The 23,938-nt window shown below is 37.9% G+C and overlaps 3 protein-coding genes, 1 long non-coding RNA gene and 1 pseudogene across 7 annotated transcripts; 2 read left to right on the forward strand and 3 right to left on the reverse strand.

Moving 5' to 3' along the window:
- Positions 1–1,506: 1,506 nt before the first annotated feature.
- LOC103933835 lies at positions 1,507–2,950 on the reverse strand (annotated as a pseudogene).
- An 868-nt stretch (positions 2,951–3,818) lies between these two features.
- Positions 3,819–5,859, reverse strand: LOC103933865. 4 transcript variants are annotated; one of them, XR_001951926.2, is made up of 3 exons: positions 5,298–5,859; positions 4,424–4,547; positions 3,819–4,174 (listed from the first exon to the last, which is right to left on the reverse strand). XR_001951926.2 is itself a non-coding variant. In XM_009343562.3 (3 exons), exons 1-3 carry the CDS (start codon positions 5,583–5,585, stop codon positions 4,112–4,114), a joined length of 420 nt encoding a protein of 139 aa, XP_009341837.2. In that variant the 5' UTR covers positions 5,586–5,850; the 3' UTR covers positions 3,858–4,111. The 4 variants fall into 4 exon arrangements, 1 of the variants encoding a protein (XP_009341837.2); XM_009343562.3 differs by having other exon boundaries at positions 3,858–4,174; positions 4,424–4,492; positions 5,298–5,850; XR_007251927.1 differs by having other exon boundaries at positions 3,858–4,547; positions 5,298–5,436.
- Positions 4,123–4,668, forward strand: LOC125469714. The gene is made up of 2 exons (XR_007251930.1): positions 4,123–4,263; positions 4,397–4,668. It is a non-coding gene; the product is annotated as an uncharacterized LOC125469714 (long non-coding RNA).
- An 8,020-nt stretch (positions 5,860–13,879) lies between the features above and the next one.
- Positions 13,880–14,599, reverse strand: LOC103955938. Its single transcript, XM_009367852.3, has one exon. It carries the CDS (start codon positions 14,434–14,436, stop codon positions 14,041–14,043), a length of 396 nt encoding a protein of 131 aa, XP_009366127.2. The 5' UTR covers positions 14,437–14,599; the 3' UTR covers positions 13,880–14,040.
- Positions 14,600–19,027: 4,428 nt separating this feature from the next.
- On the forward strand, positions 19,028–23,321 carry LOC103933875. The gene is given in 9 exon segments (XM_048567268.1): positions 19,028–19,405; positions 19,601–19,731; positions 20,314–20,799; positions 20,802–21,270; positions 21,707–21,801; positions 21,917–21,991; positions 22,136–22,197; positions 22,269–22,338; positions 22,520–23,321. Coding segments are annotated over 9 exon segments (2,295 nt in total). The 5' UTR covers positions 19,028–19,215; the 3' UTR covers positions 23,237–23,321.
- Positions 23,322–23,938: the final 617 nt, after the last annotated feature.

Genomic DNA, 23,938 nt, shown 5'->3' on the forward strand with positions numbered 1-23,938 from the left:
GGTTGAGCGCACGTTGATTGTATCGCGATTGCGACCGAGGAAGGAACGCTCTCGGTCTCTGGATTCTATAGCCTGAAGACAAGGCTACTAATTCTACGGAGTTCACAACTCGTCGAAGCCTGATTCGGCCACTGTGATTATATTCGTAAGAGTATAAGCACGCCGAATTGAGACCAAACTATACGGGCACAGGTATTCGAATGTGATGTATGTCTTGATGGTAAACGTAGTTCGGCCGTCAGAATGCCGAACCCTGAAACTTACTTGTGAGTATCCAATCATAAACTCACTCGGCCTCCAATGCGCCGAGCAGGGCAATTCGTAACACCCAACTATGCCGAAATGGCTTAGTAAGATGACCTCTACCAACAAAGGTTCGAAAACCTTCCTCGGCCGAGACTTAGATAGATAATCGGTCGACCTCGACGCAGTGCTGTTTATCCAAACTGAAGGTGTGTCTCGGTCGGCTGATTCTGCGGCAGCAGTGCTGTTTATCCAAACTGAAGGTGCTCACCGGTTGCTTCCACAGTGCTGTTTATCCAAACTGAAGGTGTGTCGGCGGGAAAAGAAAAGGAAAAATCTCAAGGTGTTTGAGAGAATTTGCGCAGGGCAATTGTATGCTGATGTTGAAGGGTCTTTTTCATTGTGTGAATTCTTGTATTTATAGCACTCGTTTCCCTGAAACCAATTTGTACTCTGATTCGGATTGGGAGTCCTTATACCATTTCGCCTCTAACTCGAACATTCCCACTCCTACTGGGATTCTGAATTTTCCTCCTTTTAAGGCTCAATTCCTTGCTGGTCGAGAATCCTGGTCGCACCAGGATTTCCTCGACCCTTTCTACTCATCTGGACTATTCAGGATAGGATTTGGCCGACCCTCCTGGTTGGCCTGGGTTTCATTATTCGGCCCATAGCATCTGTCATCACCTTGGGCCGAGCATATCTTGCTGCTCGGCCCAACCATAGTATTTTGGGCCCAAACAACTTGATACAAACATTTAGGTACCTTCAATATAATACATTTCGGTGCATACATTTTGGTACTAACATTTAAGTACATTAATTGAGTCTTTCAAGTTTGAAGGATGTTAAATAAAATTAATAAATTTAAAAAAAAAACGTTTTTTGGTCAAAAAATAAATTAAAATTTGTTTATTAATAAATTTAAATATTTAATGGGAGACATTAAATAAAATGCACATTGATTATTTTAAATTAAGGACACATCAAAAGACTATAATCAATATGTAATCTAACACCAGATTTATTTTAAATTTCAATCTTGTTAAAAAATCAGGAAAACTAATGAAAAATAAATTGAAAATTTTGAGTTTTAACAATAAAAACAAAATAAAAGGTAAAATGAATAGTATAATAATTGATTTTTTAGTATAAAAATATAATTTTTCGTTAAAATAAACAGTATCTAGAATTTTTCGTTAAAATTTCCTAAAAAAATCCCTATAGTAAATCAAAAATTCAAGGAGCGTGCAAATGTGGCTATGGTTGACAGATGTCGGGGAAGTCGTTAGATTTGATCGGCGTATGTAACGACTCTTATTAGACGGATATTATATGCAAATGCATTGTGCATAAAATGAACAAGGAAGACTAGGAGAAAGGGAAGGCTTTGCCACCTTGAGCTCACCGCAATCGCTGATATAAACGGTTTTGAGAGGCTTGTTCCACAGAGCTCGAGCATTCCCAGCTCTTTTGTCACCCAAAAACTCGGCGAAATCGTTGAATTGCTGTATATTCTCCGAAGGCCTGCAGGTCGGTATGGTAGCTATAGCCGTCACAACATCCATACCTAAACAAAGCAGACCAAAATTAATGGGAAATGTTTTCCGCAATCTCGTTTTCTGCTAATGGAGTCCTTCATTTGTTTGTGTGATAAAGGGCTCATTTCAGATTGCTGCTCGAGCAAGCATTTTTGGTTTACAAGCGCTTATGCTAGAACTACTTTCATCCTAGACACATTGAATTTTTTATTTAATTACAAGTGCTTAAAGAAGCAACTGAAAGTGCTTATCTGGAAGTGCTTTCTGTAGTATCGGGAAGTAGTTCCTAAAGTAACTGACTTTGATACAGTGCTTTTTGAACTATCGGAAGACACTTCTTGAAGACACTAAACTAGAGAAATACGGAGGAGAAAAATGGAGTGCGGAAATTAAATACTCGGAAAAAAGCTCTAACCTTCAAGCACGGAGCTGAAGACGATGTTCTTGTAATCGAGGTCGGGGCAGAGGTTGGGTCCAGTGGACCGGTGGTGATGAAGAATTCGACATTTGGTATTCCGGGTTGAGTTGATGTCGTCCTCATCGTCGTTCTCGAAGGGGCTGATGGAGAGGAGGCCGGGCGGTAGTGGGTGAGAGCGAAGGATTTTGAATCGACAGTCTCGGCGTTTTGTGCAAGGCTGGATGGGCGTTGGATTTTGCCAGGCTTGTCGCCCTGGTAGCCGACGAGGAAGAATTGGCTGGGGAAAAACTTGTGGATGATAGTGCCCTTGTAGGCGTAGGAAGTGCACATGGACTTGAAATTGGCGACGATGAAGGGGACGAGGTGGCCGTAGAGGCCGAGGACAAGGCGGCCGAGGGGGATGGAGTCCGGGCAAAGGTTGGGTTTCGGGTCGGGCGAGGATAAGGGGCGGAAGTAGGTGGCATAAAGGCTGAAGTCCATGAAGATGCGGTCGGTGATGGTGGTGTCGGGCGGCGGGGGAAAGGGGGGAGAGGCGTAGGAGGGCGGGGGCTTCAGGGCTAGGGAGAGAGGGGTGGAGAGGAAAATGGAGCGTCGTGTTAGGTGAGCAATGGGGTTCGGGTTTTGGCGATGGTGGCGGGAGAGAAGAGGTGGTGGACCTGGCGGAGGAGTTACAGAGCAGCCCATTAGGTTGGATTGGGCATGTTTTGTTCTTCTCGTTCTAATTTGGGGCTTTGGGAGGAAACCGAGAGAAGCCGGGATAGTGGGCCCTACTTTTGGATAATTAATCTGGAAATTTTATTAATATTTACTAGCATTTACCTACACATTTTGTATGTATAAATACATTTTTTTAGAAAATAGAAGGAGAGAAGGAGAGAGAGAACGTGGGGGGAGTGAGAGGTTTATGTTTTTGGTTTTTTTGGGTTTTTTTTTTTTTTTTTTTTTTTTTAAATATTGGAAGTATTTTAACATCACCTGCCTTACTTTTTGAACATGTGAAATTACATTATTGCCCATCATTTTTTTTTTGATATAGAAGACTAAGTAGTCTTTTCACCTTCTTTTAGTTGACAAAGAAGGTTTCATTAATTAATAGGGATTTCATTGTAATTTGTCGTTAACCGAGTGAAAATTAACCTTTTATATATTATTTCGAAACCATTTCTTGATAAATTTTAATAACCCGTCAATTTCATCTCATAAGATGTAAGTAGCCATTTACTAGTGATGGAAAGATGTTGAGCGCTTACATGGAAAGATGTTGAGCCCTTACATGACGGTATGAGTTTAAATTATGTTGACTTTTTTTTCTTTAGGAAGTACGTGACTTGCAAAAGTAGATTTAAGGACTTATTTTTTGAAAAAAAAAAGAAAAAAAGTCAAGAAAGTTAAATTTGAAGAGCAAATTAACATATAGATTTAAAGGCTATATGCAATATTAAGTGTTTAACTGTTTATAGGTGAGAAAACTAAAGATATTACGCTGGAGATTTCCAAACGCCTCGTAGAGGTTCGGTTAAAATTTACAAACCCCTCAAAGGCGCCTTCGGGTTATTGACTGGTCCAAGCTGCATTCATGAATCGTCCGTTTAAATTATCGTCAGATATTCATTCTAGTATTTGAAGGATGGAGTAAATTATTTTCTTAATCCAACAGAGTCAAAATTCCTTTCCGTTTTTAGATTTTCAACAACTCCTTACTTCAATTTTTTAACCCATAAAATTTCACGTTCTTACATTCGGGAATAGAGAATTAGAAATATCCTATTGATTGAAGCTTTCTCCCCGAACTCCTTTTTATGTAGTCAAAGCAAAGGCTTGCTAGGGTTTTGAGTCAAGGCTTGTTAGGTCTGCTGGCATGACAAAGTAGGAGGAGTTCTGCTTCCACCATTGGGACGGTTCTCTTCCCTTACCAATTGAACTCTCGTACTCTGACCCAATGAAACGAAAAAAATTCTTCCAATGACGAAACCTCTAAGACATAAGTTACTACCTTCAACTCGAAACTACGAAGAATCCACTTCATATATTTAGTTCAGCTTCTTATGTTTAACTTAAAAGGTTTGCGATACGTCAGATATTCATGTCTTCTTTATAATTCATATCTTGCTTGTGTATGTGCTTAAGTTTCTTTGCCTTTGCCAATTGTATCACACTGGTATGAATCCAAACTAAATATCCTGTACATGACCAGGAAAGTTTCAGAGAAATAAGCACTTACCAAAAAAGCCAGAAGGTTGCCTTTGTCAGGTGAGCTTTTAGCTTGCAGATGACGTTTTGCAACTCCAGTCTGTCGCCCCAGCCTACCCGTCGTTAGTTGCTCAACTGTCGCAGCTTACTTAGCGCTGAACTAAATGTATAATTATTTCTTTGAGTGATGCACTAAATGTATGATTATATTTTCTAGTGATGAACTAATGTTTCATGCACTAATTAGTGACGCAGTACTGCTGCAGATTAGAGGAAGATATGAATCGAGCAGTCGGGCGTGGCTACAATTTATTTTTTTCTTTTTTATCTTGTGTTGGTGATCTTTCAATTAGGTATCGAAAAATTCATCTCATCGCTCCCACTCTGGGGTAGGAAGGACGAAGAATGAGCTTAGCTTCCATGGCTCCTCAGGAGAAGAGTTTTTCGATATCAAGACTGGTGTGTTTGTTTTTTCCTGTCCTAAATTTATAATCTGATTGTTTTGATACATGACTTACCAACTTGGTGTAGAGTCTATAGACTTTATCTGTATAAATGGAATATTTGTAGCTAACGGAAGACTCGGAAAGAGATTATAAGAAAGGATATGGAGTAATTGTAGCTAATGAAAGACTTGGCACAAGACCAAGTGCAGTGGCAATCTACGATTCATACAGTCAACCCCGTTTAGTGAGATAAGGCTTGGTTGTTGTACAAGTAGTATTTTTTGTGTGCAATTTGTGGCGTAAATAAAAGTCTAAAAGAAAGGTGTTTGGGGGGTGATTGGGAGGATTCAAATAAACAAATGCCTCTTTCCAGACGATTTTATCTCAAGCTCTCCAGGTGACCTGGATGTCTAGATATAGAGCGAAACAAATAAATTATGTTACTTCTCAGTTGCTGACCTTTTCCTTGTTGCTCTGCTGTGACAAGCTCTCTAAATCTTGTCCGCGACATGTTACAGCACATTCGGGTCTTCTTTGTTCCGTACTGATGAGCCACCGAGAACAACAAGGCTGTTTCTTGGGGAACGAAATATTCGTTTTTGGAGGGCAAGAGCAAATACCCTTCAAGTTGTGCAGTGCGCAGCTACAATTGCGGTGGTATGGCCTGTTCTCAATCTCCACGTCCTGAATTGATAAACTTACTTCAATCACGCATTGAAGCATCATTGCCGCTATCCCAAGAATCATCCTTCCCACCTCTCCTCTCCTAAGCTTTAGTGGAAACCCAAGTGTAAGTATGTATGTGCCAATTAAGTTTTTTGAAAAAGTGTGCTTCCTTTTTCTACATATGTGTGTCTTTGAAGTGCTTCTGTTACATGTTTATATAGAACGCGGAGGGGTGTTTCTTCACGGAAGTGTAGGAGTAACCAAGAGTAGAAGTTTTGTTAGTTTCGTTACCCCGTTGAACTCAAGAGAAACTTAGCAATGGTGATGGTTCTTGGGAAAGCATTATTTTTTTTCAGCTTTTGTTTTTCATGAGGCCTTGTCAAAGTAGTTATTCAACAAGGCAGTTGGTTTTTCTTGAAAAAATCAGCTTCTCGAACACATGCTCTAGAGAGAGAGAGGGAGAGTTTAGACAAAACGATTTTCTTACTTAAGCTTAGTTGACTGTTTCTACGACTTTAACATAGTTTTCTCCATAATGACGTCTTTTAACTAATCTTGTTACCAATCCTATTGTTATGAGTGTGAGTTAGTTGATTGTTTCTACGCGACAACATCTCCGTTTTAGCACGGCGTCACCGTTCTCTCTCTCTCTCTCTCTCTCTCTCTCGTCCTTGTAGAATAGTAACTTTAGGACGTAAAATATGGTGTCACTGTCTCCCTCCTCTCTCGCTCTCGCGTTTTTGCCTCAACTTTACCTTATCGGAGTTGTCATTACTTGAAAATAACTAATAACCACTATCAGTAAGGTAGCAAACACTATCTGCTTCAATCCGTTTTACTGCTTCAATCCTTTTCATGGTCATTTTTGTATATCCCGGCCTTGTAATCTCGAATCTTGACTGCCTGGTTCCATTTATTTTGAGAAACAATGTTCTGATATGGTATTGGCAATTCATTCTGTGGATCGAGACTCCATGTCGTGTTGTTGCTTTGTGCAATAAGAATTTGAAAATTCGATCGTGACTTTATCTTTTGTGATAAATTGATAACATAATGCAGCTATCTTATAACTTAAATCTGTAAGTGAACTTCTCACAGTAACTTTTGATATCACATATTTGTAGAAACATAAATTTTTTACGAAGTTGAAACTTAAAATGCACTCGTGCAATTACTATTCACTAACGCAATAACTGCTTTGGCCCAATTGATGGGGCAACTATTGCCTTAATGGGATGTACATGGACTTGCTCTTAAAGCTATTAGAAACTTTGAGTGGATGTTGGAATTTTACACGAAAATTACACATTTAGTAATCTCAAAAGTTTTTAATCCTACTTTAATTCGAACTTTCCTTCTAATTCTGATATATTTTCCTCGTGTTTTCGGGTCATGTGAAAAGGTGAAAACATATGGGGAGTAACTCAACTTATGTATAAGTTCATGCAAGGTCTCTCTTTCCATTAACGTGTAATTCATTCTCAATAGAATATAGACAGAAACTTTGGTAGTCCTTTGTGTTCTCCACCTCTCTGTGTAAAATCTCATACTTGACGCTTTTGCCTATGATATGTTTCCTCGTAGCACCACTTCTTTGAGTTTTAGTTTTGGCAAGGCCTGTGAGCTTTGGAACCAAGGCATGCGTATTGGCAGCTTATAGTTTGTACTTCGCACTAACAAATTAAAAATGTACACTTTTCTTGGTTGAGTTGCTTATAAACACCTGCAAGCGAGCAAAGACTTCGCTATTACCAGACATGCCTCGGTCACGTGATAAATGTTATACTAAACAAATGAATATACCCGCCGTAAAAAGCAATTATCTCCTCTGCAATTGGAGGAGATAATGTATGATGATGGATTTTCTTTTTGTTGTAACTTGTTGTCTCATTTGGAGTGTGTACGGTGTACAACCACAAAACTATCTCTTTCTGTGTCATATTGTTGACCCTAAAAATTACAAAGCCTACGTGGCGCGCATGCCGAATAACTAATGAGCTAACTACGTCCTTCAATTGTATGCGGGGCGTGCCAACTCGTTGGCCGAGCTCGATCGAGGAGTAAAATTTGTTGATGTTGCGTTGAGCGCATTGCTAACTTCTTTATCTTGCGACTGCGACCGAGGAAGGAATACGTCTCGGTCTTTGGGTTCTCGAGCCTGAAGACAAGGCTGCTAGTTCTGCGAAGTTCAATATCAAATTCGGCTTTCAATGTGCCGAATGTAGTAACATGTAACACCTCACTTCGCCGAGATGGCTAATGAGATGACCTCTACCAATAAGGATTCGAAAATCCTTCTCGACTGAGACTTGGATAGATAATCAGTCGGCCTCGATGTAGTGCTGTTTATCCAAACTGAAGGTACTCCTTGGTCGGCTGATTCTACGGCAACAGTGCTGTTTATCCAAACTGAAGATGTTTGCCGATTGCCTTCACATTACTATTTATCCAAACTGAAGATGTGTTGGCGGAAAAAAAAAAAAAAAATCTCAAGATGTTTGAGAGGTTTGCGCAGGGCAGTTGTGTGTTGAATTGGATGTCATTTTTTCATTGCCATTGCATCTATATTTATAGGGCTAAAATACTTGCTTGGCACGGCTAGATAATTGTGTAGAGTCCTTTTGCAACTCAAACTCTGTCGAACATCACTTCAGAACTGGTGTCTAATCATCTTGGTTGTCAAATATCTCTAATATATGATAAAGGCTATCTCCTAATTTCCCTTGAAAAAATAAATATATATTTTCGCATACGTGACCTCACCAAATGAAAGCATCCTATTCCAACTGAAACTTCTCTTTTTCCACCATGTTAGTCCAGGTGCAACCGTGCATGCATACTAAATTGCATTTTATCTGCAACACAACCTGATCACTTTAAGAGACCATTCTCTATCAAAACCCATCTAACAAAATCTCAGGGTCCTTTATGATTATCCATGACTTTTCAACCAAAACAACACCTAGGCTTGTCACATCCCCAAGCCTATCACCTTGTCGCATTAACTCACACATACATTCATCCAATTGTGGTTGTATGCATGCACAATCCCATCCTTGCCTGCTTCATTGCCATGCGTATCCCAATATCACATATGTTCAAATCAATGGGGATTTAGACAAATATTAGGTTTAAATAATTTAATATATTATTAAGAGATAATATCATGATTAAAATCACAACATTATTTCCTGATAATAATTGAAAATTATTTCAACAACTTTGTCATTCAACGGTCTCGATTACTCAGGCCGATAGTGTAAAATCGGGTCCAAACATTGCCCCCCCAATTTCTTGAGCTTCGGCCCGTAAGCTGAATGGTCAAGGAAATTAATTATTTTGTAGCCAACAAAATCCCGTATCGTCAAAAAAAAAACTTTATTCCTTGGCAATAACATCTCCATGTTGCCAACGCTGTGGTCTTCCTCAGCTGCCACAATTCTATAGTAGGCTCAGCAACTTTGATAAATAACCTTGTAATCATGTCGACCATCTTGAAAGACAGAATAATTGGGTCGAAGAAAGCCAACTGGGGCCGAGGGCCGAGAAAAACCAAATCAGGCCGAAGTCTCGAGGACTGTTGCCCACTGCTTATCCTGGTACTCTGGATATATATATATATATATATATAGGTAGAGCACGGGATTGCCTGAACCATAGGGGCTTGTCCTGAATATCAACAAATGATTTGATGCTGCATGGGATGTCCCTCAGCTCAGTAGAACAACCTTTATTTAAACAAGCCTAGTGTGAATTGATCTACACGACTGTTAATCACGTAGACTTACTAAGTGTGCCGCATGGGACGTTCCTCGGCAACATCTCTGTATGTGTGTGTGTGTGTGTACACATGGCAGGCCAAATGACCCCATGGTCGAGCACTAGCAGGCCGAATGACCCCATGGTCGAGCACCAGCATTTTTGTGATTAAAAAAGGTCAAAAGTCTCAATGTTGGCCCTCTTCCCGATTTATATTTACACACACATTTGCCCATCAAGCTGCAAACATTAAATGGCTCGGCCTCATAACCTTTTGGCCGAGACTTTAATATCATTTTTTTTTTCAACGCTATGGTTAGCATCTTCCTTATTTTCTAGGCTTCGGCCTAGACAGCCGAGAGCTGTCTCATTTTTTTTTTTTTTTTGTATGAGGTCAGGTTTTGAGGTCCCTATTGTCCGCCTTATTTTCTCACGCATCGGCCTGAAAGGCCGAATAGGTTAAGAAAATAATTTATTCATTATATATATATATTTTAGCAAACGAAAATAAAAGTGGCTGAACCATAAAGTGAAGGAGGCCAATGATGTTTTATTCCGAGCCGAGATCTTTTAATAGCAAAATTCTCAAATTGATTTCGCTCTAGGCCGAATAAAGAATTTTCTCCAAATATTTTTGCCTTGGTGAAATATTTTTCATTTTCGCCGCCAAATGTGTTGAACAATTATTATGCCCCCTAGGCATAATTTCTTCTCCAATTTCGACTTTCAACTCGAACAACTTAGTCGAACAGGATTTCTCCATATCGACTGTATCACCAATAATCATATCGATTGGCGTGGTTTGTTCAACTGAAAGCATGAATTGGTCTTGTTCGTCATTGGAACACTTTTCTGACGAATTATTTTCTGAGTCAATTTTTGTCTGAGAAACTTGAACATTTTCTTCTAGGCCTACCACACTTTCAGTCTCGACCGAAAAAATAGGTGTCCTAGGTTTTTCTTCTTGGCCGACCATATTTTCAGTCTCGACCGAAAAAATAGGTGGCCTTTGTTCTTCGGCCAAATTAACAACTTTTTTAGGCTGAATGTTGGTTGTGGCCGGAGCAAAAAATTGCCCCCCCAGCCTTTTGATCCAACCATTCTTCAAATGGAATTTGATTTGAACCCAAAAGGCGTTCTCTTATCGAGCCATTCATAATATCAAGCTTTATCTTCATTTAACCATTGATCTTGTAAGTTGTGATGAACCTTCACCTTTATCATTTGAGAGAAAGATTTCTCCCTTTCTTTATTTGCTTCAACGATCCAGCCAAGGAGTTTTTGTTGCTCGACAATTTCCTTGAATAGACGCCAAATCTCATCCTAATAGTGATCTTGATATATCATGTGAACTTCGTAGTTTTAGCTTTGGGTCCCACTGGGCGTGCCAACTCGTCAGCCAAGCTCGGCCGAGGAGTAAAATTTGTTGATGTTACGTTGAGCGCGTTGCTGACTTCTTTATCTTGTGACTACGACCTAGGAAGTAACACGTCTTGGTCTTTGGGTTCTCGAGCCTGAAGACAAGACTGCTAGTTCTGCGAAGTTTAATATCAAATTTGGCTTTCAATGTGCCGAATGTAGTAACCTGTAACACCTCACTTCGCCAAGATGGCTAATGAGATGACCTCTGCCAATAAGGATTTGAAAATCCTTCTTGACCGAAACTTGGATAGATAATCAGTCGACCTCAATACAGTGCTGTTTATCCAAACTGAAGGTGCTCCTCGGTCGGCTGATTCTATGACAACAGTGATGTTTATCCAAACTGAAGATGTGTTGGCGAAAAAAAAAAAAAAAAATCTCAAGATGTTTGAGAAGTTTGCGCAGGACAGTTGTGTGTTGAATTGAATGTCATTTTTCCGTTGCCATTACATCTGTATTTATAGGGCTAAAATACTTGCTTGGCACGACTAGATAATCGTGTAGAGTCCCTTTGCAACTCAAACTCTATCGAACATCACTTCAGAACTGGTGTCTAATCATCTTGGCTGTCAAATATCTCTAATATATGGTAAAGGCTATCTCCTAATTTCCCTTGAAAAAATAAATATATATTTTCGCATACGTGACCTCACCAAATGAAAGCATCATATTCCAACTAAACTTCTCTTTTTCCACCATGTTAGTCCATGTGCAACCGTGCATGCATACTAAATTGCATTTTATCTGCAACACAACCTGATCACTTTAAGAGACCATTCTCTATCAAAACTCATTTGACAAAATCTCAGGATCCTTTATGATTATCCATGACTTTTCAACCAAAACAACACCTAGGCTTGTCACATCCCCAAGCCTATCACCTTGTTGCATTAACTCACACATACATTCATCCAATTGTGGTTGTATGCATGCACAATCCCATCCTTGCCTGCTTCATTGCCGTGCGTATCTCAATATCACATATGTTCAAATCAATGGGGATTTAGACAAATATTAGGTTTAAATAATTTAATATATTATTAAGAGATAATATCATGATTAAAATCACAACATTATTTCCTGATAATAACTGAAAATTATTTCAACCACTTTGTCATTCAACGGTCTCGATTACTTGAGCCGATAGTGTAAAATTGGATCCAAACACATATTCTTATGTGGTAGCCATCTTCAATGTCGACAGTGAATATTCCTAATACTTATATTCATTCGGCAAGAACAAGATAACATTTTCTAAATGGAAAATGATTTTTAAACTCCCCTTTTGTTCTTTGGATCTTCCTTTTATTTATTTTTTTATTACAACTGATATTACTATTCTAAGTTACATTAAAGATCGATTTGGGTTGTTGTGCTTTTATTATTATTATTATTATTATTATTATTATTTTAAATTGCTTATGCTTTGCTGCGAGACTAAACAGCTGTGAAAAAAAAAAGTGTTTTTAGTGAAAAAAAAAAAATTCAAGGTAGAATTGTCAATATGAAATTTAATATTGTTCACCTGCCTCTATTGATAAAAAAAATGTTATTTTCAGAAGCATGTATAGAGCTGCTTCTGCGTTATGTTGTTTTGGACTCATAATTTTTAAGAAGCTGCTTTCACTTACCAAACACAAATATGACCCTAACTTTTTTAAGAAGTTACTTTTAAAAAAATTAAGCAGCCCCAACCATTCCTAAGAAGATAGTTAAATTTGAACTCGAAAAACAGTGGATTGAGAAAAATACCTCATTCATCAATATTATTTCTTTATTTAGGTGCCTTGTATCTTTCGATGAATCAATTTATTTAATTTAACGACTAAAAAACAAAAAAAAAGAGTACGGAGAGAAAACCTAGAGTGCGGAAATTATTTTCCTCTTTCTAATTAGGTATATTAAATGACAGATTGGGAAGCATAGATGGAGGGACATGAGAACATGGATGGTATTTCACTTTGTGCGTCATTTCTTTTGTTTGTTCGTTTTCTTTTTCCTGTTTTGTTATCTCTATTAATTAATGAAATTCTCTTTGTCAACCAAAATAGGGTGAAAATACAACTTAGTAATCACACAAAAAAAATGATGGGCAATAATATAATTTCACATGTCCAAATTTTACTGTTTTTTATAGAAACCTCACCTACAGGTGATGTTAAAATATCTTTAATATTTAAAATAAAAATAAAAAAACCAAAAACCAAAACCTCCAACTCCTCTCACGTTCTCTCTCCCTCTCTCCATCTCTCCTCATTCTCTAAAAAAATGTGTTCATACACACAAGTTGTGTAGGCAAATGCTAGTAATATTTAATAAAAGTTGTTTTCAAATTTGTTGAACATGGTGGTGCAGCTGACTAAACATCCCATCCAGCGTAGAGAGATTTTTAGTGTGTAGGGTTATTGCAATCGGTACACTAACTGTAATATTATAATTGATGAGAAATTTAAAAAAAAATTCAAATTAATTATATTATGATATTTAATGTACTGAGTAGTGTTCTTGGCTCATTAAAAAATTTCTCTTAAAATACGTCAGTTGGTGTTTGGATTGTATTGTATAATGTATTGGTTTTATTAACTATTTGGTAATTAAACACACTCAAAGACTGATAATTACAGGTTTAATCTTTCGTTATGTTAACGGCTCTCCACATTCTAATGCATTGTTTAATCTAGATCGAAGAATCTCCAAATGTATCTGAAAAAGGTTTATCTGCAAGTCACAGTTTAATACATATGTAAGTATATTATACACATATGTCCGCTTACGATTTATTTGTTGAACTGAATGTTATAAGTAAGAAGTCAAAAAAATTTCCATATACTTGTATGCTTTTGGCACCGGCTCCAATTATCAACATCTTGAGAAGGTTTACCATTCTAACAAAAACATGTGACCTGTTATGTTATATTTTGATCACTCTCGATCCCACGTTGATTCCCTCCAATATAAAAGACAGCTCTGCCAAAGTTCTTCTTCAATAGCTCAACCCACAATCTAGCTAGATCCCCAAATTGGGTATTCAAGGAGAGTAAGGAAGAAGGTGATCCAAGATTTCATATTTGCAGTCTAAAACTACAAATTTGGAGTGAAATTGACAAGGCTGGATAGAAACAAATTAGAATCCAATATTCTGTTTAGTGAGTTCAAAACAGAAAGAGTGCATGTTCTTAACCAAAATACGATGATTGCCAGATAAAAAAAATGGCATTGATATGATGATGATCAGAAAAACTTACAAACCTCTCTGAGTAAACTCAAAATTAGATTTAATTACAAAACTTGATTATCCCATAATTATTGATCAAACAAAGTACACTTACTGTACTGATCAAATCACAAACATACATCAAACCTTGAAGAGAACAATCTCCTCCTCATCCTCCTCCTCCTCCTCCTCATCGCACAAAGTATCCAATTGTTGATGCGACTGCCGCCGCTGATGTAGCCGCCCGATCACATGGTGGTGCTTAGCCGGCGACGAAGACGGCGAGGAGTGCACAGAAGAACCGGCTGAAGCCACCAAAGCCAAGTTCCCTTCGCTCCAAGCCCGCCTCAGCGGATAGGACACTTTCTTACTCTTAGGCCCTCCGTGGGTACATTGCTTGTTACGTGACTTGTTGTGTAGGGCACAGCCACAGTTGCGGTGGTACGGGCGCCGCTCCACACCAATATCCAATTCTGATAAGCAACCCTCGTACACGCACCGGAAAAGCCCGTCCGCGGCAGCTCCTGCAGCGGCCATACGACAAGTTTAGGTGTTCGTATTGAATACGTGTTACAGGTCACAAATAAACACAAACGACGTGTTTATGCACCACCGCCCTCTATAAACGAAAAGTTACGCGTTAAGGGACAAGGGGGGCATTTATAGGAAATGGGGTTGTTGGTTGTTATATAGTGAAAAACGACGAGGGGTGGGGGGTGGGGGGAAGAGAGAGAGAGAGAGAGAGAGAGAGAGAGAGAGAGAGAAGTTGGTTGTCAGCTAGCTGGGTTGCTGGGTTGCTGCGTGTGATGTGTGAGAGCATATGAGGCAGTAATTCAAGGGTTGAAGGCGTGTGATGTGGGTCGGTCGTAGACTGAGTTAATTTTTGGCATGCTTGTACATGTGGGCGTGTTTGAGTGGAAATATAGCTATGAGTTAGGAGAGAAATTAGGGAGTGAAGTTAACAAGAAGAAATTAATTAGACACTCGCAATTAGTTAGCTATACTTTTCTGAGTGATTTTACACAGTTGTATGGTGTTATTAATCTATCTATATATGACTATAAAAGAGTATATATAGGCCATTTATGCAAAGGGATTTTTTTTTTTTGAAAAAAAAGAAGGGGATTAGGTGTGGAACCCACTCCACATCAAATCACAACGGTCCTAACCGTTCATTTTGTAAGTCTCGATTCATAGATCATCATTACAAAAATTCAATTCAATCTGAAACCATTTGCCTATATAATTATCAACATCATATTTCATTGTTTCTTATATAACAAAGTATTCGTTCATTTCTTTGAACCCAATTAGATGTCTTAAATATTTCCAATTTGGCTATATTTTGCAAGGATGATCTATGAGGTACAACTTGATAAATAGACGGTTCGGATCGTTAAAATTCGATGTGATGTGGACCCCACAACTAATCTCCATTTTTATAAAAAAAAAAATGAGGATCCTTTCTCTTAAGGGCTTCCTACACACACACACACATACACATGCATACATGCATATATATATATATATATATATAATTGATGATATATTAATTATATTGTTCATACATATCATAGCAAGTGAATTAACGTGTACTTATATTATTTTTTAAATGACTAAAAGTGCTTTATGACATTCGAAAGTATTTCTACTTGCACTTGGCAAAAAAAGTTTTAATTTGTTTTTGCTAAAAATGTTCATGAACGTATATGCATTTTTAAAGACCCGGTCTCAAACGCGCTCCTACTAACATCATATGATAATGTGATTGTACGCATTCTGAAAAACTAGAATTCTGATTAGGTCACTTTAAATCCAAACTCATTATATATATATGAGGTTAGGATTAGCTTAGCAATTATCCATCTTTGTACTTGTTTGTGGGTGTGTTTGGTATATTGTAGCTGCCGCCTATAAAATATCTTGTTCACCAATCATGTTAAAGAACTATTTTTTGGGCAATTTGTGGGATTAACTAGCCAACTAGCTAGCAAGATTACTTCTCAAAACGAAAGATCAACTTTCGTGGGGCTACTGACTTACTTGTGTCGATGAGAATTTTTGTGGCTTGAATTTGACACATTAGGGTTACTTTATGAGCGATCAACAAATTTATAATATGAATGAGCAATATGCATTACGTAAATGAGAGAGTAGATTTAAAAATATCAGCCATATTAATTTTCATGTTATAATATGAGCGGTCAATAAATAAGTATACCAAACGTAAATGATTAAAACATCATCTTACGAATGTCTTTAAACGTTTATAACGAATGAATTGATACAACAAAATAAAAACATTTGTAGTGGGAACTAATTAACTTTGCTGCTGCTTACACCCAATCTTTACTGGACACGTGTCTGAGTTTTGATTAAAAAATTAAAACTTGAACATGTGTCCAGCCATAATTGGATGTAAGCAGCAGTTATTGCTGAATTTGCAGCAGTTAAATTCAATTTTGTGTAGTGTACGTAGGATGCATTTTGAAAATTGTTGAACAAAACAAAGAAAAAAGGATGCTTGTAGAAGATTAAAGCACATGCATATGCGTTTTGAGTCCTTTGGTTTCAACACCAACACCACCAAAATATTGTACTGTTGCTTGGGATTAAGAGCTAGCTTTGATTAATCAAAGATGCAAATGAATATTTATATTAGCTTAATTAAAGAACGGCTTTTTGGTCAAAATTTCAAGATTGATGTAGTTTCTTACTTTGATTTTTTAACAATGAAAATCGATGAAATGACTCTTAAGTGTGACAAATTCAATAATCACTTTTATCGACTGCTCATTCAATAATAACTTCTATGAATTTTCAATATTAGAAATCAAAACAAAAGTTATATAAGTCAACATCAACAACTATTTTAGCTAAAAAGAAATAATAATCAAACGGTTGAGATTTTACGTTGTCAGAAGGAGGTAGCATTTTGGGAATCTGGGATCGGGTCTGGGAACCAAAGTAGCATGCAGCGACAACTGGACGGATACTTCTGCACCGCACTATCATGTGAGCTAAGCAACCCATGTGAGTCTTGGTAAGGGGATGCCAAAACTTCTCCATCGATCGCAGTAGTAAAAGAGTAAATGCAATCTAATGAAGGGGAGAAAGAAAAGGGCAGAGAGAGAGAGAGAGAGAGAGAGAGAGAGAGAGAGAGTAATTGGGCATGCCAACTCATTTATCGTGCTATGCTTGGAATTGGAGATTCACGTAGTCGTATACTAGAATTACTTCGTGTTACCAACTCATTTATCCTAATGTTATTATGTGTTGTTATTATTAGTAGCTAAGGAGTTCATAGTTTATCAAATTAACGATGTTCATTAAAGAATATATATCAAAGACATGTACATATCCAAATACCAACATAATGGTAAAAACAACAACTTCAAAAACATCAAACTAAAACGAACAAAAGTCGCGCAAACTACTAAAAAACTCACTTCACCAAAATCTTGCATTGCATAAACCGTATCCAAGCTCGTCACCGAAAACAATCAAATCCTATACCCCTAAATAGTTTATAATTTAAATATAGAATTAGTGGAATAAATATACTGTGTATTTATATGTACTACGTTACACAGATAGTCAGAAAAATGCATGTAAGAACTTCCCCTACCCTAAACCCCGAAAGTCAACATGCAGATTCCAGTTGCACAACTAGTCACGAGAATGAGAGATTTTTCAGTGTGATCGGAACATAGAACAGTACATCACATATCACTATACAAATGATGAGATATGTGTGTTAAAAAGGTAATAACTTAAAAAATAAAATTTCTCACCATTTATATAAAAATATATGATGTACCACTTGTATTCCAATCACAATAAAAAATTTCTATATGAGAAGAGGAAAAACAAATTTTCCAGTTAATAAAGTTGGCAAAATCTAAGCTAATATGCCCACCTGTGGTCACATCTATTTAAATCATGGGAGGTAGGATCTTTCTATTTCTTCCAACTGCCTTTGCTTGTAAATATTAATTAAAAAATTTCACCATTAAATGGGAACCAAAGCCAGCCAAGAAAAAGATTCAAACAAACAACCTTCAAACCCTAACCACCATTTATGTAACAAACTAATTAGTATAGGTAAGACCCTCAGTAATCTTTATTAATTTCCATCTCAGAAGTATCAAATTTGATTTGATTGTGTTAGAAATAAAATATGATATAAAAGCGAAAGTGAAGAATAGAGAGAGACGAGAGAGAGATTGGGAGAAGAAAATCAAAGTGTGTACTTTCATTACCATTCGACGCCTTTATATAGGTAACAGTAACTTGAAGGAAAAACCCTTGTATCTCTAATTACATCAATGATCGATAAGATTAACTAATATTACACAATAGGTTACGAATATGAACAACCACATAGACATAAATATTTACAACAATACTCCGCCTTGGATGTTCGTGCGTTAATGAAGTTATGTCCACTTTAAATGATAGTTACCTCAATAAAATATTGCTTGGAAAACCCAATGGGACAAACCTAAGTAAAGGAGAGAAATCGAGCACAATTTTGGAAACACTGGTAAGGTGTTGGACGCACATAATGTTGCCTCGCTAAAACCTTGCCCAAAAAAAAAAAAACTCAGTAGGATAAAAACCTGGTTGAAGAGAAAAGAGCACAATGCGCTTATATGTACATTATACCACATTGTCAAAAACTCCCCATCATAAATAACTCCGCTAGATAAGTGACTCCCCATAATGATAGTAAGCCTTGATTTGATTGATCATCATTGTCGATTTTGAAGTAATGTGAAGAAATTGAACTTGAGTAGAACTTGACTCTTGAAAGCGCGAAAGTTTATCAAGAATTGACAACAGCCGTTTGTACTCCTTCAAAGAATAAATAAATACAAAATAAAATATAGGATTCAAAATAAATTAGAAGTAGTTTATTAAACTCCATAGTAAATATAAATAGATCATATATACAAATAGCCTCATAGGGCTTTCAATAATCTTATAAAAACATGAATTCCATCAAGAGTATGTTGTAACAATATAACTTTAGTTCGAACTAACAAGAATATTCGTTAAGACAATTTATACCAAACTTATATAGAATAGGCATTGACTGTATGCTTTGAGCTTTGGGCCTGAATCACTTTTGGTTTGGGCTTGAGCCTTTTGCATCATGTCCATCATATTAATCTAAAGCATATTCCAACTGCATCCTCCTCAACAGTCCGCGTAGAACCGCGCACGCTTCCGTTGGTTTGCGGATCCAAAACTCTGATATCGGACCTTCCGTCTCTCTGTGGCGGCGACAGCGCAAAAGCTAACAGGGCAGCCATGGCTGGAGGAAGAGGAAGAGGCAGAGGAAGAAGAAGACCCCACATCAACGACAGCAGCAACATAAACGGTAGCAGCGGCAGAAGAAGAGCGTCGTCGTCCTCCTCCTCAAAGTCCAAATTTCGAGGAGGTCTGTTCGTGGAAGGCGGCATTTTATCCGATTGGTCGTCCCCTCAAACCGATCAGCGAGGTTGTTCCTATATCCCTATCGAAGGATCATACTTTGCTAATTTTTTGTTTGGTTTCCGGGAAAATAATGGGAACTGGGATTCGGAACGGATGTTTTGATTCAGTTTTAACTTATAACTGCTGAGATAGCCAATATGTTTCCAGATTGAAAAGATTCAAACTTTTGCTGTATTTAGTTTTGGGTTTTGAATTTCAGGGAAAACTCCGAGTTCTAGCAACAAATCTACGTCAAAATCTGTAGCAAAAGCAGCTTCTGGGTCGAAAAGTGATTCTCGGAGATCAAATGTTACCGGTATAGGATACCAATACCCTTCTGTTGAATTTCAGGTGTGTCCTTTTGGCTCAAAAGCTTCTTCCTGCAGTTAATTTTTTTCAATAAAAGTGAAAAAGTTTCTAATTTTCCTTTGTACTCTGTCTTGCTAAATGCAGTTTTAGCTGTCTAAGATGAGATTTAAATTAAGTTTCTGAAAATTTATTTAATTTAATGGATTGGGTTCTAAGTTGTGATGAAATTGTAGTTACTAGCATTTTGTGCTTGTAGTGAAGAAAATATTACTAGAGCTACGCAGTTAACTATATCGTCATGCTCTCGTTTAGGTAAATTATAGTTCATCGGAAGGTTTTATTCTTTGTTTGAACAGTAGTTAGTTCGTGGGGAAATTTTTAGTATGCTTTTAATTTAAGTCGCTGCAAGCAATGTTTGAAGCATAATGTATGCACTTGTCAAATGGCTACAGGCAGAGGGTATTTGAGGTTCCCTTTTTCTTATTCTTTACTGGTGAACTTGGAGAATGTTTATGGAGATAATATGTGAATTAATTGATGCACTGGGTATTCTTTTTTGTTAACAATTAAGTAGCAGCGTTGGTTCTACATTCATGTAGTTTGGATATGCTTTGGTTTGGACAGGAGGGTTTCTATTCAGAACTACGCGAAGGCAATGATGCAGAAAAAGATATGGTCGAGTCGTGCCCTTTGGTTTTAGTTGATTACGAGGATACCCAAATTTCAGCTCACGCATTCCAAACACAACCGTCAAGTCCCAATGAAGTGGAATTTACTTATCACTATGGTTCAAGTTTTGTGTTAGGTGAAAGCTCTCATAGAGGGCTAGGGTTCTCTGAGGAACTTGGGGAAACCCCAAGTGGTGTTGAAGATTCCTCAAAGCAAATGGAAGAGCCAGAAGATTCATGTTTTGACTTGGAGTTTTCTGAGAAAGATGTGGAAGCCAATGACAGAATGGATTGTGAAGTTGGCGATGAGATGGCTGAAGAGATGCCAACAGAGATGTTGTCGCCCAAGAAGAACTCAGGCTTTTTGTCAATTGGTGGCATGAGATTGTACACCCAAGATATTTCTGATGAAGAAAGTGAAGAAGAAGAAGAAGAAATGGAGAGTCACTGTATGAGGGAAGCTCAGGCTCTTCTGAGTCTGGAGAACGACTTGGATTCTCTGAAAGTGAAGACTCTGAAGAAATGTCTGATGGTGATTCAGATATAGACGATGATGTTGCAGAAGATTATTTAGTGGGAATTGGTGGGAGTTACAACATTTTAAGTTCCAAATTTTTGGTAGAACAGGATTTGGATGAGCCGGATAAGAATAGCTCTCAGAGGAGTGGCTTTCATGAAACTTTACAGAAGTTGGGCGGAATTGCTCTTCAGGATGCATCTAGGGAATATGGTATGAAGAAGGGCCAGTCACAGAAGAAATATAATGTGAATGAAAGACGTGCTCAGTCTTTGGCTATAGATGACCTAATGCTTGTAAAGGATCCAAGAAAGCATACAAAAAAGAAGCCCGTTGCTAAGTTTCCTCAGTCCTGGCCTGCAAAAGCTCAAAGTAGTAAATTTTCAAGAAATTTCCTGGTATAAGATTGCTAATATATGCTTTTCTTTCTCAGTTTTGCTTCATACGTTTAGCTTGGTTAACATGTGTCTGTTCCATGAAAGGGATGTGATCTGGCTCTGGCTGATTCAAGTTCATAATGAATATCAGCGGATTAAAAACTTATTACTTTTATGTGCTTTGTCTTTTCAGTTGGAGAAAAGCAAATGAGCTTTCTCATATTTTTCATGGTTTCTACTATTCCTTGTATCCTTTAGATGAATATGATGAGAAGTGGATAGTTATGAACTTAGATCTCAAGGGTATATTTTCCCACTTATCATGGGTTAATAAATGTTTGAGGACTGTTTGTATATCAGAGACAGGATTCCTGTATGATATTCTAATAATTTTCAGTTGATTGTCATTCATGCCTTTGTTTCATGCTAGTTATTGTTCTGACTGACTTTCCATTCAGGAGAAAAAAAGAAACACCGTAAAGAAATGATGGCTGGGAAGCGTAGGGAGAGAATGCTGCGCCGAGGTGTTGATCTTGAGCGCATAAATTTGGTAAACTTCTTTATTGTTTTCAGTGAAGTTGTGGGCTGATCAGTAACTCATGGAGGATATATTGTGCAATGCATATAGTTGGATTGTATTACAGCTCTATTCTCTTCTATTTTAGAAAATGGAGCAAATTGTTTTGGATGGAGTAGATATGTTTTCTTTTCAGCCTATGCATTCCCGGGATTGTTCCCAGGTATGGAATTTTGATTTATCTCCTTAATTTGACGTTTATAATTTATTCGATCCTTGTAGTTTTACCTTTTGCGCTTTCTGTGGGCACTTCATGTTCGTCAAGTGTTAGCCTTTGTTTGATAGTTGGTGCTTTTGAATATTTTAGGTGCAGCGATTAGCCGGAATCTATCGCCTAAGGAGTTCCTGCAAAGGATCTGGCAAGAAGAGGTAAGTCAGTTTGTTTCATTAATAATGGTTATACAAAGAAAACATGGAGTTGATGTTTTTTCTTTTCCCAGGTTTGTGACTGTGGTGCAGACACAACACACGGGCATGCCATCGGCAAGTGATAGACTTCGTCTTGAAAAGGTTAATCACATTTCATGGTTACAAGTTACAATTAGTGTACTGCATGGTCTGGCTCTGCGTTTTTCATATTTTGTGTGTCTCATTGCCCTTCTGATTCTGCTCTGAAAAATAATCACTATATACTTCGAATTTTTACGTACGCAAGTGCAGCAAAATTCAGTGATTGTTTTCTATATTTCAGCTGATTGGAGCTGACATGGAGGATGCCGATTTCTCTGTCGTTGAGCCTGGTAGAGACAAAAGCAGGTCAAGGAAAACTGGAAAAGGAACTGATTTTAAGACACCGGAATGTAAACAACCCAGCCAAAGAAAGCCGAAGACCTCAGCCAAACGTGGCAGTGGAAAAATTGATTCATATGCTAATACACCGGTATCATTTGTGTCAAGTGGTGTAATGCAATCAGCGACTGAAAGTGTAACTGTTGACTCAATAGACGCAAGTTGCAAAGGCAAGGCTGTTGCTGAGTCAACTGAATATCGTTCGTTTGAGGTACACACTAAGGGTTTTGGATCGAAAATGCTGGCTAAAATGGGATATATCGAAGGTGGTGGATTAGGAAAAGATGGACAGGGCATGGCTGCGCCCATTGAAGTGATCCAACGGCCTAAATCACTTGGGTTGGGTGTGGAGTTCTCCAGCTCCATTGAGATCCTAGTCAGTAGGACACCCCCAGTCAATAATAACGCGGTAAAGAGTAACCCGGTAAGAAGCAGATCTCAAACTCAGAGTCAAAGAGTCGGAGCTTTTGAAAGGCATACCAAAGGATTTGGCTCGAAGATGATGGCAAAGATGGGATTTGTTGAAGGCACGGGGTTGGGGAAAGATTCACAAGGCATTGTCAACCCTCTATCTGCAGTCAGGCTGCCAAAGTCGAGGGGATTAGGTGCCTCAGGTTAAGTTAATTTTAATTTATATTTGCTCACTTGTAGTACTTTCGTCATTGAAAATAAAACGTGGTAGGGTTACCACACAAAGTTTTAAATGTCTTCTTTACGAGAAAACCTTTTCTGCCCTGGTTTTACTGTCCCTGGTTCGCCGTCTTTCCATCTCTCTCCTCACGTGATAGGCCAAATGAGGAGACACGAAGGGATGTTGAAACCGGGGCAGGGAAGTATTTGTCCGGTTCCTTCTTCGGGAATGGTTTCGAGAGCCGTGGTCCGCGGAAGTACTCTGCATCCATTTGCATCTGAATTATCTTGCAAGCAATCATATGGTGCACCAAATTTGTGATTCCATTAGATGGCGCTGGAAATTGGAATTGCCTCTCCACCTTCTTTCTGTTTATTATTAGTTGAATAGGAATTATCATCTGCACATGAAAGAATAACATCAACTTGTCTAATTCGACACAATCTGAGGACAAATTGTTTAAAATATGGCCAATGACACATATGCTGGCTTGGGCCAATTGTTAAAGTTTGCTCGTTCTTTTGCATCTAAATTTGAATAATCTTTTATCGTTTTACGGATTCAAATTTGAATCCTCTGTTATCGAAAAGTGAAAACGATTAATTTACAGGCTATGTATGATATCTTACATGTTCTACTAGTTTTATGTTTTTCGAATTACCGACGGGCAAGCTCACTTGACAAAAAAAA

The sequence above is a fragment of a genome, unplaced genomic scaffold (genome assembly GCF_019419815.1).
Source record: "Pyrus x bretschneideri cultivar Hongxiangsu unplaced genomic scaffold, Pyrus_bretschneideri_v1 Contig44, whole genome shotgun sequence".
Taxonomy (NCBI): Eukaryota; Viridiplantae; Streptophyta; class Magnoliopsida; order Rosales; family Rosaceae; genus Pyrus; species Pyrus x bretschneideri.

Excerpts from the sequence above, each read along its gene's own strand:
- LOC103933865 (XM_009343562.3), bottom strand. The coding sequence starts at position 5,585 with ATGATTCTTGGGATAGCGGCAATGATGCTTCAATGCGTGATTGAAGTA. Across the intron at positions 4,493-5,297 it reads AGCAGAGCAACAAGGAAAAG|ACTGGAGTTGCAAAACGTCA; the intron begins GTCAGCAACTGA and ends CTGGGGCGACAG. Across the intron at positions 4,175-4,423 it reads GCAACCTTCTGGCTTTTTTG|GTTTCGTCATTGGAAGAATT; the intron begins GTAAGTGCTTAT and ends TATGTCTTAGAG.
- LOC103955938 (XM_009367852.3), bottom strand. The coding sequence starts at position 14,436 with ATGGCCGCTGCAGGAGCTGCCGCGGACGGGCTTTTCCGGTGCGTGTAC.